Source organism: Hordeum vulgare, chromosome 6H (genome assembly GCF_904849725.1).
Source record: "Hordeum vulgare subsp. vulgare chromosome 6H, MorexV3_pseudomolecules_assembly, whole genome shotgun sequence".
Classification (NCBI taxonomy): Eukaryota; Viridiplantae; Streptophyta; class Magnoliopsida; order Poales; family Poaceae; genus Hordeum; species Hordeum vulgare.
In genome coordinates this window covers 110,327,972-110,344,198 of record NC_058523.1, presented here as the reverse complement: position 1 = coordinate 110,344,198, position 16,227 = coordinate 110,327,972, and the positions used below count along the sequence as shown (strand labels likewise).

Sequence of the window (16,227 nt, the reverse complement as noted above, 5' to 3'; positions counted from 1 at the left end):
CATAGGGGGAGTGTTGTTCTCTCAATGAACTCTTCCTCCCCCCATCATGCATAAATTGATCTAGTCTTTCACTTTAGCCATTACTAAATGGCACTTGTGCTTCAAAGACGAGCGTTGGTCATGAACCCAAGGATAATTCTTCGCGGTGCCATACCTTTGTCTCAAACATAGGTGGCCTCAACCACCGCCCCCACCTTTCTCTCATATGGAAGAAAGGATACAAAATGACAAGTTAGTATATCTTGCTGGTGATATCTTCTTATTTTCACTAACTTGTCATTTGCCCACGTCTTTCTCATCTCCTATGTCTCGTTGTGACATTTGCAGCGGTACTACCGCCAGGGGTAGCGGTACTACCGCCAGGACCCCAGCGGTACTACCGCCAGGGGTAGCGGTACTACCGCCAGGACCCCAGCGGTACTACCGCCAGGGGTAGCGGTACTACCGCCAGGACCCCAGCGGTACTACCGCGAGGGATAGCGGTACTACCGCCAGGACCCCAGTCTTCCACGACCTAACTAGGACTTTTAGGGCTATCTCAAGGGGGAGCGGTACTACCGCCAGGGGGAGCGGTACTACCACCAGGACCCCAGCGGTACTACCGTTGCAGGCAGCGGTACTACCGCTGTAGGCAGCGGTACTACCGCCAGGACCACAGCGGTACTACCGCTGGCCCGTACCCCTTGGGCTATATAAAGGAGGGGGAGCCCGTTTTTCCCGCCTCTTTCTTCTTCCTCGTGGCTCCGCCCTCCCCAACCCCGAACTCCCCCCATTTGGATCTCTATCCGTGGAGCCCCTTCTCTCCGTTGAGTTGGAGGGTTTGCTCCACTTCTCCTTCCTCCACCAAGTGCCATGGACTCCGGTAAAGCTCCTCCCTTTATTCTCTTGGTTGACGTTTTCTTGTTCTAGAGTTAGGAGCATTGGTGATTTAGATCCATATCTATGGTATTGTGCTTTGTTCTTGGATGGCATGAAAGAAATATTCGAGGGGAGTGTAGGTCCTATGATTCATTGCCTTTATTTTGCCATGCCCTAGGTTCTTCATGTTTTAGATCAAGCACTTCTTCTCTTTTGGATTAGATCTAAAACTTGAATCCTCTTGACTAGGCATGTCTTTATTTAGATGATTCTTGCGATCCTCATGTGTTTAGGGCTGTGGTGGTGTTTTTACTGATTATACACAGTACCCATGGCCCTCGTAAATCCAATCTAGCCATTTCTATGGGTCCTTTTTCATATTTAGATCTGAAAGTCAGACCCCCTAGCGGTACTACCGCCAGAGGTAGCGGTACTACCGCTAGGACCCCAGCGGTACTACCGCCAGGGGTAGCGGTACTACCGCTAGGACCCCAGCGTTACTACCGCTCGGACCCCAGCGGTACTACCGCCAAGGGTAGCGGTACTACCACCAGGAGGATATTCTTTTTCTTCTTTTCATTTGCTTGGCAATGTGAGTTTACTTTTATGCCTCTTTTTGTTCATTGCCTTGACTCTTTCTGTCGCTCTTTTCCGGTGTGTGTCTTGTGTGCCATAGGTGGTGCTCGCCGCTCGACCCCCCCAAGGGACACCCAGTCGAAACATTATCGCAATCCAGAGGCTACAGAGGGCTCCGCCACTTCCGGTCTGCAACCCAAAAAGAAGTCTTTCAAGAAGGCAGCTCACAAGGACAAGGGGGTCAACGTTCGCACTATGCCCCCTAAGGACTTTCTGCGGTTCCGCACCAAAAATCACTATCTCCAAGAGAAGGCTGTGATCAATGATGTCGAGCATGTTTGGTCAACGGATCACTGCAGGATCTATCGCGACATCATCAAGCACTTCAAGAAGAGTTTTGTTCCAGTTCAGTGGATTGACTTGGCTCACCTTCAGCAGAACCTGGATTACTTTGGTGACGCTCTCTCTTTGATTGACAAGCTTGGCATTAAGGAGATCATGTCCTTCAAGAAAGATTTTGATCCAGATGTTGTCGCCCAATTCTATGTCACTGTTCACTTCTCGCCTGATGACGAGCGCACCATGGTTTGGATGACTGGTACTCAGAAGATGACAGGTTCCTGGCATGAATTCATGGCATTTCTCAAGGTCGAATTTCAGGGAGCTGACACTCCTATTGGGTCGTGTCCTCATGCTCCAGCTTCCACTGATAGGGCCCCCGCCAAGGACAGGCTGCAGCAACTTTATGTGAAGAAAGGTGTGCTCCCCAAGCATCTGGATATCATGCATCGGATCTTCCGCAACACCCCCTTTCCTCGCATTGGCAACTTCGACGAGGTGCATGGTTCTCTGGCTGAGATGCTTCTGTTTTGTGAGGAGGCTATGACTAAGGAGTTTGCCCCTCTTGATATTTCTGACGTGATGTTCACTGAGCTCCGGAACTGCATCATGATGCGCAAGGTTCCCATCTACAGGCCCTACTCGTTTGCCTATATTCGCCAGAAGTGGCACGACACCTATTTGACTGAGGAGTTCCACCTTCAGGCTGATTACTTTGTGTACGATCCTATCAGGCTCCGCATCAAGGACAAATGGGCCAACCCATCAACTTCATCTCAACACATGGACACTGACACAGAGACTGCTACTGACAGAGGCACCGCTTCTCAGTCCCGCTCTTCTGCTATGCCATCTTGGGCAGTGAAACTGCAGGATAAAATGAAGACTCTCTTCTATATGCAGGCTAAGGGACAGTATCAAACTTATGTGGCCCAGAAGGAGAACCGTCAGAGGCACAAGCGTGTCCTGAGGACACTTGATGTTGAGATCTCCAGTGGCTCAAAGGACGACATCACTCCAGAGTCTGCTTGGATGCGGGCTCAAGGTTATCAGTGGTCTGATGCAGAGGAGGAGGATGACAATGAGGAGGAGCAGGACGATCCGGATGCCACGGACGGGTCTGGGGATGATGAGGATGAGGAGTGACCACCTGTGTCTTTAGGTGTGCCCCTTTTTGGTGTCTTGTGCCAGAGGGGGAGAGAGTCTAGGAGCTGGATTTGAGAGTTGAACTTTGCTTAGCTTTGCTTATCTTTCGTGTTTGCTTTGAACTTGGTTTGCTTTTATTTGCTATCTTTGCTTTGTGTGATGTGAGACTTGAACTAGTGTGAGATTTATTTCCATCATATGCTGTGAGTCATATGCTCCTTATTTTTATATATCTCTATCTTTTTGTTCACATATTATTCACTGTGCAAATCCGTTATTGTCATCAATCCACCAAAAAGGGGGAGATTCTTAGGGCACAATTTATGCCTAAGTAATTTTGGTGATTGATGATAGTACCGCAAAGGACTAACCGTGTGTGTTAAGATTTCAGATAACACATGTCGACGGCACAAGACGACTCGCCCCCTCTTTCCATGGAACAGAAGCACGGTGTACTCTATGATTCTCTTTTCTTGAGTCATAGGAACGTCGTACTATTAAGAGGGGACCCGTAGTGGAAAGGTTTGGGTGGAATCAATTTTGCACGCACTCACATTATCTTTCTTCCCCTTACGTGCAACTTTGGAGTGGCTCCCGCCTCTGTGCTTATCTCATCTAAGCAAAAGGTCCCTCAGCGGTACTACCGTTGTGCCTAGCGGTAGTACCGCTGGAGTGCTAGCGGTAGTACCGCTGCCGCCAGCGGTAGTACCGCTAGCTGGCGGTAGTACCGCCTTCCTAGCGGTTGTACTTTGACGGACCTTTTTGCGAAGACTTTCTTGGCGGTGGTTGGCCCGGTAGTGCTTATGCACTACCATGGGCCCAACGGTAGTACCGCTGGAGTGCCAGCTGTAGTACCGCTGCAGTGCTAGCGGTAGTACCGCTGGAGTGCTAGCGGTAGTACCGCTAGGCACGGGCTGTGAGTGGGAAAACGGTTGGATTTTCCCCCCACTATATAAGGGGTTCTTCTAGCTGTGGAACCCTATCTCTTACCCTCCCAAGCTCCATTGTTGCTCCCTAAGCTCAAAAGTGCCCGATCTCTCTCCCTAGTCAATAAAACTTGATGATTCTTTAGGGATTGGTTGAGAAGGCCTAGATCTACACTTCCACCAAGAGAAAAGTTGATTCCCCCACCAATCCCTTGCGGATCTTGTTACTCTTGGGTGTTTGAGCATCCTAGACGATTGAGGTCACCTCGGAGTCACATTTCATTGTGGTGAAGCTTCGTGGTCTTGTTGGGAGCCTCCAAGCTTTGTGTGGAGTTTGCCCCAACCTTGTTTGTAAAGGTTCGGTCGCCGCCTTGAAGGACACCTATAGTGGAATCACGGTACCTTGCATCGTGTGAGGGCGTGAGGAGAATACGGTGGCCTTAGTGGCTTATTGGGGAGCATTGTGCCTCCACACCGCTCCAACGAAGACGTACTTCCTGTCAAAGGGAAGGAACTTTGGTAACACATCCTCGTCTTCATTGGTTCCACTTGTGGTTATCTCTAACCTTTACTTTGTGTATGCTTATGTTGTTGTCTATCTCTTACTTGTCTTAGTAGCTCTTGTTGTTAGCTTCATTACGGTTCATCCCATTGTTGCTATTATTGTGAACCCATATGTTGTTTACCCTAACTTGCTAAGATTAATTAAAAAGTGGTCGTTGCCTATTCACCCCCCCTCTAGTCAACCATATCGATCCTTTCAGTGGCAAAATCTCTCCATGAAGGAGGGAGTTTGGCAATGATGCCCCCCACCACGAACTTGGCATTGACCTGAACATCAAACTGAGCCAACTCACTCACAATCGATGTAAGATCATGAGCCTGCTTGACGACGGATACACCGTCCACCATGCGGAAATCGTGGTAATGCTCAACCACATAAATCCAGCGCCCCGCGTCAGAGACCGCGTACTTGCGATCCAACGCCTCCCAAAGCTCTATTGCCCACGTGTACCCATGGTATACATCATAGATTTGGTTCTTAAGGAGCGACAACATGACAGCCACAACAGTGTCGTTCGCTAGCTCATAGTCCATTGCCTGCTGATGAGTCATCGGCCTAACCTGCGGAATAATCCACCACATGCGCTTGGACAGGAGGTAGTGACGCACCTTGGAGTGCCATCTCTTGAAATTATCACTGGCAAACTTTTCAGGCTTCATCAAATCCGCAACATGAGCATCCATGACAAATTGATACTCTAGAGTTTTCTGGATTGTTACAAACAGTAAACAATTTATCATTAATTTAATTCCTTTAATTAGTACATATATGAGCAGGTTAAGCATGCAAATGGTTTTCTTCAGTAGCATGCAACCCATATTCAGAAAAAAGCAGATTGATAGCACCCAACCATGTATGATTAGCATGCAAAAGAAAACATCACGTGATGATCTAGGACTATCTACCATCCTAGTGTCAACCGAGAAGTAGAACATGTAAATTAACATGGAGATACAGAGTCTACAGTATGCATAGGACATGGTTGAATCCACTAGCGGCAGGAACAGACTTATCTAGTATTAGCAATGGCTAGATGCAACTTACAGTCTAGATGTCGTTGCACTGGTGTTCGTCGATGGAGTTTGTCGGAGATGATCTCGTTAAAGATGTCGTGGAAGCAGCTGTTGCCGGAGACGATGTCGTCGAGGACGTCGACGAAGCAGCGGTTGCCGGAGACGATCTCGTCGGAACGTTGACGGAGGAGCGGTCGCGCGGACGCTGCCCAGAAAACTCTAGACCGCCCCCGTGCAGAGTCGAAGAATGCGGTCGGAGTCACGGAGACACCGCTCGCCGCACTGCCATTGCACGACGGACAACACGGCCGGCTTCGTTCAGAAGGTGGCTCAGCACTTGTGGTATGCAAGGAGGAAGATGGAGATGAGATGTGTTTTTCTCCCGATGCTATCTGCCCTTTATAGGGAAATCTCCATCAAGCAGTCCAACAAACAACGTTTTAATCAAACGTCTTGCCGAGCTATACGGTGCACTCATTGGAAGCAGGAGATTCGGAAGGAGCAGGAGATAATGCACACGTCCTGCCTGAAGACTCAGAGAGGAGCTGCAGCTGCCGAAAGGCCAGCGACGTGGTGCGTGAAACTTAAGTTTGTTACGTGACAGGATAGCTAATGCATATGACTTGGAATTCTTTGAACTGATGCATGTGTCCATGTATTATTTCCAATAGTACTCTCTTCGTTTCATAATACAAGGTCATTGTTTTGTTTAATCAGAATATAAAAGCTTTTGATATGAATATTGTGTTAGAAACGCTTTTATATTATGGGTTGGAAAGAGCAGTGTACTTTTTTTTTGAACAAAGTACAATCAAAGCCGGTCACATCTACGAACATACACTTATCTTATGAACCTACACATGCATATCCTAACTTTATCATCATTTCAAAAGACTGAGCCAACACATAATTCCGAGATTGATGAAGTCGTCACATACGTCTTCGTAGTCGACGGAAACGCCTCCTTATACTGAACGTATATCGTCAAAAGACCTGTAATAAATTAAAAAAAATATAAATACCAAAATCAGGTTTAAGACTTGAATTTTGATGAACAGAAAATACCATTGTTCTATTAACCATTCAACCACATGTCGATTTGCATGAGTACACAATTTTTAAAAGGAACATGCTTTGTTACATCAGCAATGTCACAATTACGTGATAAATACACTGGCTCCTATACCAATTTCAATCGTTCCTAACTGAAAAACGAGCGATTTCATAATCTTCATCCGAAAGTGAGGAGGTATTTGTTCTCTTGATAGTAAAAAAACGAGGAGGAAAAGTTGTTAGATCCAATAATTCAAACTCCACCGATTAATTACATCATGAAACATGACAAGGAATCGAATTAAACAAAAAAATAGCAGCTCATACTGATGCTGCCATTACACTATTGTACTCCGTAATGTATTGTATATACCGGTTCCAAAGTCCAAATGCACTAGAGACCAGACTGTCTCGCTCCATTATTACCAGGCCGCTATTTTTTTTCTTTCTCTTGTTTTGTTTTGTTTTGGTAGTAATAACAAATTGCACGCTTTCCTTTTCCATTTCTCCTCACTTCCTCCTCCGCCCCCATCCCTCTTTTGGCTTACCCTCCACTCCTCCCACCCCCTCCCCCCGATCTCGCCGGCGCGCGGCGGCCGCTGCGGCTGCTGCTCGGCGTCGAAGATGGTGGGCAACGACAACTGGATCAACAGCTACCTCGACGCCATCCTCGACGCCGGCAAGTCGGCCATCGGCGGCGACCGCCCCTCCCTGCTCCTCCGCGAGCGTGGCCACTTCTCCCCGGCCCGCTACTTCGTCGAGGAGGTCATCACCGGCTACGACGAGACCGACCTCTACAAGACATGGCTCCGGGTACGTGGTCGACGCCGCAAGCACGAATCCCACCCTTCTCTGTCCTGCCTCGGATTTGTTGATCGATCTGCGGGGTGTGTCGCAGGCGAACGCGATGCGGAGCCCGCAGGAGAGGAACACGCGGCTGGAGAACATGACGTGGAGGATCTGGAACCTCGCGAGGAAGAAGAAGGAGGTGAGCTCTGCTCTCTTGGATTGTAGTACTAGCTTCCTCGCGTGAGGTTCTATCGGGCTGGGTTTGTCTTCAGCGATTCTGCACAGAGAACTGGAAGCTCCAGCGAGTTATTAGATCGGTCTAGCTTTGCTCAGAAGTAGCTCAAGGCTGAAAAGTATCAAAATATGTCGTGCTGTAGGTGATACTTAGAAGGCGGCAGATCTGTTCAGAGGAGTTGCACTTCTCGATTGATCTATGGAGGATGCCTGGCATTCTTGTATTGTTCTGGACTTGTGGACATTCTTGATGAAATTGCACATAAGTTAGTTGCGGGTACTGAAGAAATATACGTACTAGCATGAAAAGAATGGTGGGTAGGATTGGTGCACCTCTTCCTTGAAGCTTGAGCTATTTAAGACAACATATTCGCCTACTGCAGCTATGATACTATGCTATAATTTGATTGTCCTTGGATTTTTAATGTCGCATGTACCTTTCTAATTAGCATGTGAAAGGTGTCGCTTGATAATTCATGCACAGTTATGAAAATACCTTGCACAATTGTTATAGTTGCTGGAAACAAAGCAAGTTCTGCGAATACATGCTAGCTGACACAACTTGACATGCTGAATCTCCATATCCCTTTCTTAGCATCCATTTTCTCTATGCCTAAAGTAGTAGATAACTTTGCACGTAATACTATGGTATACCACCGGTTTCCCAGTTCAGTTCAGTTACAATTTTATTTTTACTTTCTCGGTAACTACCCAATCCAGTTATCTAGTTCTATTACATTTTTTTTTATCAAAGAGCACAATTTATTTTAAAGGCCAATATTGGAGCGTGTCCACTCTCTATAATTCTAGCGGTCCAGCCTCTCTTCCATTTGTCATGTATATGTTCTGATACGCAGTTAGAGAAAGAAGAAGCCTGTCGTTTGTTGAAACGTCACCCAGAGACCGAGAAGACACGAATTGATGCTACAGCGGATATGTCTGAAGATCTCTTTGAAGGCGAAAAGGGAGAGGATGCTGGTGATCCATCTGTTGCCTATGGTGATAGCACCACAGGGATCTCACCGAAGACAAGTTCAGTTGACAAGCTATACATTGTATTGATCAGGTAAGGAGATTATTGTTTCAGCATAACTACCAGGAGCAGATAACATGTTAATCTCTTCATAAGACATATTGTATTGCCTGATGCCGAATATAATATACTTAACAAAGATAGGAGGAAGAACATTCTTCTTCCATACATTCAAAACAACCTGCACTACAGGGAGCTCACAATGATGCACCAAGCTGTTCTTTTTCCTGCCTGCCCATAAAAACAAGGTGTTCACAACAAATCGTTTTCTCAATGAATAAAATTCTCGGAAACAAAGATACATGAAGCAGCAAAACTTAAGGATGCCGCTAAGTCCCTAATGTTTGGGATTTGCTCATGGCAAATCGAACGTTTTTTTTGTGGCAATTTATATACGCGAGGGATGTCAAGTTTAGTTGGTAAGCATGACAATTCCGCCCCCAGTTAGTTTTTTGCCAGGAAATTGCGCTGCTTGTCAACTAAACTTGCCATCCTCGCGTCAATTAGATTTGCCATAAAAATCGTTCGATTTGCCATGGGCAAATCGCCAAATCCCGAATGTTCGGGATTTATCATATCTGAAACTTAATTGTAGTGGTACCACTTCTTTGTGACACTCAAATGGAACAAAAGCCCCTCCTGTCCCTGAGCACCATCACATGAAAGAAATAAACTGCAAAGAATTATCTTGCTTTGATAATTGATACCCTGATTCTGAAGATTACCTTTAATATAAATGCTTCAACGCTTTGCATTGCATTCATGTCGCCACTCTGGGTATTTGCAGATCTCAATTGTTGTGTTATGAAATCGTCTGGTCGCGAAGAACGATTCTTTATGTACTAGAGCTAGGCTTGCAAGAACTAATGTTTTATCCATTCATCACATATTTGAAAGCCTTTGAAGCATTGTTTATAAGGTGTCACGCGTTGGACCCTTAGGCGGCAAGGCGCCCTGGCAGCGCCTTGCAGTATGCCTGCTTTAGGGGCGTCAGGGTGGTTGGTGCTCGCCTTAGGTCGCCTTACCACCTTATAAACAATGCTTTGAAGAACTTCACACTCTGACAGAATAATGTTAGCTTCACTGCTTTATAATCCATCCTTTGGACTCACACCCATGGCATGGCTGTTTGTCAGCTGTACAACTGCGAAATGAAGTGGCATACATGTCTGTGTTGAATTGTAATGTATTTAACCATTCATGTTTTCTGCTGCAGTCTCCATGGTCTTGTCCGTGGTGAAAATATGGAGCTAGGCCGAGATTCAGATACTGGTGGCCAGGTAATGTTGGCACACCTAAGTAGTACACATGATTGATTTATTGCTTGCATGATTGCAGTTGCACACGGTGATCCAGTCAGCACATTATCTTGTAGTAGTATCTAGCATCTCAAATTGAACTTTAGTACAGTATATATATCAACATCACATATATTCCCAACCTTTTACAGTGCAAAGTTTACTCTAGTGTGTATCCGAAGGAGAGTTGCTTTTGTAGCCTGGATTCATCTTGTTCTTTGTGTTTAAATAGGCTCTAGATAACATCTGATGCCTGTTTTCCAGTTGCTATTAAGGTCAAATGGATCGAGGTCTTGATATTTTCCTTTTTTATTCTTCTTGTGTCTAAATAGGTTCTTGGTAAAGTTTAGACTTGCATTAACCTTCTCATCACACCTCATCCTGTTTTCCCCCCTTACATATGGGGCCTAATTTCTTTTTTCTATTTCATGTTTCAATCAATCAAAGGTACAGATAAGTGCATAATGTTGTTTTTATGTACCGTTTTGTAGGTCAAATATGTGGTTGAGTTTGCTAAAGCATTGAGCTCGTCTCCTGGAGTTTACCGGGTTGATTTGCTGACAAGACAAATTTTGGCACCAAATTTCGATCGTAGTTATGGTGAACCTGCAGAAATGTTGGTTTCAACAACCTTTAAAAATTCCAAACAGGAAAAAGGAGAGAACAGTGGTGGATACATCATTCGGATACCATTTGGACCAAGAGATATGTACCTAACTAAAGAACGTCTGTGGCCTTTCATTCAAGAATTTGTTGATGGTGCACTCAGCCATATTGTGCGGATGTCAAAAACAATTGGTGAAGAAATCGGCTGTGGGCATCCAGTATGGCCTGCTGTGATTCATGGGCATTATGCCAGCGCGGGAATAGCTGCTGCCCTGTTATCAGGAGCACTTAACCTGCCTATGGCATTCACGGGACATTTCCTTGGGAAAGATAAACTGGAAGGGCTTCTCAAGCAAGGGCGTCAATCAAGGGAAGAAATAAATATGACATACAAAATAATGCGCCGAATCGAGGCGGAGGAATTGTCTCTGGATGCTTCTGAAATTGTTATTGCTAGTACTAGGCAAGAGATAGAAGAGCAGTGGAACTTGTATGATGGTTTTGAGGTCATACTTGCAAGGAAGCTTCGAGCAAGAGTCAAACGTGGCGCTAACTGCTATGGGCGTTATATGCCTCGTATGGTTGTGAGTACACAAATCCCCACCCCCACCCCTCACAATAGTTTCTAATTGTGGCAACTTTATTTGTAGTTTAGGGTATTATCACCAGTTACTTTGCGCACATCATCTGTTACAATTCCTTAACATCCATTGTTTTCCTATTCCTGGTTGTGCAGATAATTCCTCCTGGTGTTGAATTTGGTCATATCGTTCATGATTTTGACATAGATGGCGAAGAAGAAAATCATGGCCCAGCCTCTGAAGATCCGCCTATCTGGTCTCAGGTCACTGCATTTTTCTTCAGAATCTTGCACACAAGATCTCACTTTTACTAGTGTAACCTTTGTTCAGTAATTATTGAAGAATGACTCTTTGTTCCTGTTAAGCTTGTATTTCTAAGTACTGATAATTCATGCATGTCCAACTGATGGCAGATAATGCGCTTCTTTACAAATCCTCGGAAGCCTATGATTCTGGCTGTTGCCCGTCCATATCCTGAAAAGAATATAACAACGCTTGTAAAGGCATTTGGTGAATGTCGCCCACTGAGGGAGCTCGCGAATCTCGTAAGATTGGGCTTGATCATCTTGATTTTATGTGATTTATTTCCTTATGTGTAGTTTCTGTATGATACTATCCTTTGTTGTGTAAACTCCCCATTTTGCATTGTAGACACTAATAATGGGTAACCGTGAGGCTATTTCAAAGATGCACAACACGAGTGCGTCTGTCTTGACATCAGTGCTTACACTAATAGACGAGTATGATTTGTATGGTCAAGTGGCATACCCCAAGCATCACAAGCACTCTGAAGTTCCTGACATTTACCGTTTAGCCACAAGAACTAAGGTATGTTATTCATGAGGTGATATGAATACACTTGTACTAGCTTGGTTATGCTTCTTTCATGTTCCTGGTTTCAAGCCTACCGACATACTTATGTTTACTTATTTATTATGTCTTCTTTCATGCCCGTGGATATACATAAATGAGAAAATGTTCAAATAAATGAAGAGTAGATTTTTGATTTTATGTATGGTGTAGTGTGGTAGAGTTCATTGTTGCTTCTGTTCCTGTCCTAGTTACGTGGTTGCTGATCATCTATTCTTCAGGGGGCTTTTGTCAACGTGGCTTATTTCGAACAATTTGGCGTTACCTTGATAGAGGTCAGAACTAGAGACTCTAATTTCATGTTGCAGCAATTAACTTTTCAGTTTCCTAATTAGAACCAGTATTTTATATCCATGAGTAGGCCGCTATGAATGGTTTGCCTGTTATTGCTACAAAAAATGGAGCTCCTGTTGAAATCCATCAGGTATGTGGGCCTTACACCTGTTGTACCATGCTATTAACGTGAACAAAAATGCATCAACTCATTTAAAGCGGGCATCACTGTATCCGTTCTCTGGCTGTTTCTTATGCAGGTGCTCAACAATGGTCTCCTTGTCGATCCACATGATCAGAATGCCATTGCAGATGCACTGTATAAACTTCTTTCCGAGAAGCAACTTTGGTCAAGATGCAGAGAAAATGGACTAAAAAATATTCACCAATTTTCCTGGCCTGAACATTGCAAGAATCACCTGTCAAGGATATTGACTCTTGGTATGAGATCTCCTGCTGTCGGTAGCAAAGAGGAAAGGAGTAAGGCACCAATATCAGGAAGGAAGCATATCATTGTTATTTCTGTAGACTCTGTTAACAAGGAGGATCTAGTGCGGATCATCAGAAATGCAATTGAGGCCGCACATACAGAAAACACACCGGCTTTAACTGGTTTCGTGCTGTCAACTTCGCTAACAATATCAGAGATATGTTCACTGCTAGTATCTGTAGGCATGCATCCTGCTGGTTTTGATGCTTTCATCTGCAACAGTGGGAGTAGCATTTACTATCCTTCATATTCTGGTAATACGCCAAGCAATTCCAAGGTTACACATGTAATAGATCGAAATCATCAATCACATATTGAGTATCGTTGGGGAGGAGAAGGTCTAAGAAAGTATCTTGTGAAATGGGCTACTTCAGTGGTAGAAAGAAAGGGAAGAATTGAAAGGCAGATGATTTTCGAAGATTCAGAACACTCTTCTACCTATTGTCTTGCATTTAAAGTGGTCAATCCAAATCATGTAAGCTTTTCATTTTCCCCAATCTTTTACTTTAAGGATCACCTTATCTGTGCTTAATATTTTGTGGAAGTTTCCTTCACAATGTCTCTAATGCGACGTGTTCTCTCTCCCTTTATTTAGCTGCCTCCCCTGAAGGAGTTGAGGAAATTGATGAGAATCCAGTCGCTTCGTTGTAATGCGCTGTATAACCACAGCGCTACCAGACTGTCTGTAACTCCTATTCATGCGTCACGTTCTCAGGCAATAAGGTTTGGCATTTTCTTTTGCTGATTATTTGTCTCCATTTATCAGTTTGCCTTGTCACCATAGCATAGTTTCTTGTTCAGAACAGTGTAAGTTCTGTAATAGGAAAAGGCTAAATGGTAAGTTCTTCCAATACAAATGCGGATCAGGCTGCTTTTAGTTGTAGTTTTACTTGTACCCAGTCTTAATGAAAGGGTGTATGCGTTTGCATACCAGTTTTCATCAATTAGAGAGCAAGGGAGTATAGGACCCCCCCCCCCCCCCCCCCCTTTTTTTTTTTAATTGGAAAAAAGGTATAGCTCCCTCTGGAATTAACAATGCCGGGAATCTTTAGTATCTATTTAAAGCAAGATGGTATTTGGAATAGGTGACTAATATCTGTTGTCTTTGTCCCCCTTAAGCAGTTGGCCACCTGCCCATGCCTGTAAAAGTGTAAATATCTTAATCCTGTTGATTGAACTTTTTGTTTCTCAAGGTACTTGTTTGTACGCTGGGGGATAGAGTTGCCAAATATTGTGGTCATTGTTGGTGAAAGTGGTGATTCCGATTATGAAGAACTGCTAGGGGGTCTCCACAGGACCATAATCCTGAAGGGTGACTTCAACATTGCCGCAAACAGAATCCACACAGTGAGGAGATACCCCTTGCAGGATGTCGTTGCACTGGACAGCTCCAATATCATTGAAGTCCAGGGTTGCACTACAGAGGACATCAAGTCTGCCCTGCGTCACATTGGTGTGCCGACACAATAACATCTTTGCGGGTGCCCCACAAAAGGGAAGAAGAAAATGAGAGGAAGTACGAGCCAAACCGAGCGCCACTATTTCCATACTTGATGGGAATGCCGATTTTGTTTGTAGATTGTAGAGTGTGGGTGTGGTATATCCTCGAGCTGTGAATAACTTCCACCTTTTGTTTGTACTATTCACAAATTTTGAAGTGGACAATATGATAAATGTAGTGGGAAAACAAATGTGAGCAGAAAAGTCATTTGGGAACTGAGATACCCCGAAAATACAGACAAGGCGGAGCCTAAATGGATGAACTCCATCTTCTTGTTTTACTGGTCGTCTTCTGATTTATGTTCTTAAAAAGAACCTTCAAGTGTTCTATACAAAATTCCCTTGCGGTGTTCTCTTGAACACTTTGCAAGTGTTGGTTTCCCAATTGTGCTTGCTGTACTATATTTCCTTTTTTTTAAAGAGGAGATGTACTATATTTCCTGTTACCTGCAGGCTGCATCAGCTATTGTGGTAGGGACCTTGCCTAACCAGCCCACCTACAGGGGCCTGGTTGCCAGTTACATATAACCAGGAGGATTGTCTGTATTTTGCCCCTAGAGTTCTCTGTATTGGATTGTCTGTATTTTGCCCCTAGAGTTCTCTTTATTTTGGAAACCCAGATAAGTGGGGCAAAAGCTGAACAGCTAAAGAGTACTCTAGGTTATGATAAGTCTTTCGCTGTAAACTCCTCTGGTAGAAGTGGAGGTTTTGCTGTGTTCTGGAATGATGAAATAAACTTTGAAATTTTGGGTTATTCAAAGTATCATATTGATGCAAAGTTACGGGATTGGGATGGTGACCCACGGCGGCTCTCTTGCTTCTATGGAGAGGCACAAACCCACCTCCGTAACAACACTTGGGAGACGATAAAGAACCTTTTTGTGCTACAGGATATGCCATGGGTGTGTATAGGGGATTTCAATGAGGTGCTGAAGTGTGCTACATGATATGCCATGGGTGTGTATAGGGGATATCAGTGAGGTGCTGAAGTGTGCTACATGATATGCCATGGGTGTGTATAGGGGATTTCAATGAGGTGCTGAAGCATGACGAGCAAGATGGCATTGGGGGAAGAAGTCAAGCACAGATACATGGCTTCAGAGATGCTGTCGATGTGTGTGGCCTAATTGACCTAGAGTGCAAGGACTCGAAGTGGACTTTCGAGAAGAGGGTGGCCGGCGGTTTCTACACTCGCGTACGTCTCGATAGAGCCCTGCTGTCGGTTCGATGGTGTGACAGATTCCCGGCCGCTCAGGTTGAGCACCTGACGGCGACGACGTCGGATCAATCACCTATATTGCTACATGTTGCTGCACCTGCGTGAGAGAGAAACAAGGCAAAGCAGTTTAGATATGAAGTGATGTGGGATACTCACCCGGACCTAAAGGCAACCATCCAGAAGGCGTGGAACCTTGAAACTGAACATGCTTTGGTCGAACAAGTTCGTGCCAACCTCGACGCCCTAGCTCGCAACTTGGGTGTGTGGTCTAAAGCATCCTTTGGGAGTGTGAGAGGTGAAATCGGAACTATGAAGAGGGAACGTTTGCGAGGTGATCCTGCTCGCGTCGGCCCATCACACGCTGCGATTAAGATTAACGATCACCTCATTGAACTCTACCTACAGGAGGAGATGATGTGGAGACAACGTTCACGGGTCGAGTGGTTGGCTGAAGCTGATAGGAACTCCCGTTTTTTCATATGAGAGCGTTAATGTGGCGAAGAAAGAATCTGATAAAGGCTCTCCAGCGCCCCGATGGACAGTTAACTGATAATCCTTCTGAGATTCAGCAGCTAGCTTTTGATTACTACAAAGGCTTGTATACCAGAGAGGGGGTACAAGGTGTTGACGACGTTCTGCAGCACGTACCAGCGAGGGTAACAACTACCATGAACGATATTCTCTTGGCGCCATATGAGGGAAAGGAGGTGAAGACAACACTTTTTCAGATGTTCCCAACAAAGGCTCCTGGACCTGATGGTTTCCCAGCTCACTTCTTTCAGAAACACTGGGATATTTGCAGGGAAGCGGTTACAGAGGCGGCATTAGGCATTGTCAGGGGAGAGCAAAGCCCTGCCA

At 45.0% G+C, this 16,227-nt stretch overlaps 1 protein-coding gene across 1 annotated transcript; it reads left to right on the top strand.

Moving 5' to 3' along the window:
- Positions 1-6,966: 6,966 nt before the first annotated feature.
- LOC123404029 (probable sucrose-phosphate synthase 2) lies at positions 6,967-14,431 on the top strand. Its single transcript, XM_045097938.1, has 13 exons — positions 6,967-7,289; positions 7,375-7,464; positions 8,357-8,565; positions 9,749-9,812; positions 10,322-11,020; positions 11,173-11,280; positions 11,431-11,562; positions 11,669-11,845; positions 12,109-12,162; positions 12,249-12,311; positions 12,421-13,125; positions 13,246-13,373; positions 13,844-14,431. The coding sequence occupies exons 1-13, from the start codon at positions 7,101-7,103 to the stop codon at positions 14,118-14,120; spliced, it is 2,895 nt and encodes a 964-aa protein (XP_044953873.1). The 5' UTR covers positions 6,967-7,100; the 3' UTR covers positions 14,121-14,431.
- The last annotated feature ends 1,796 nt before the right edge of the window (positions 14,432-16,227 follow it).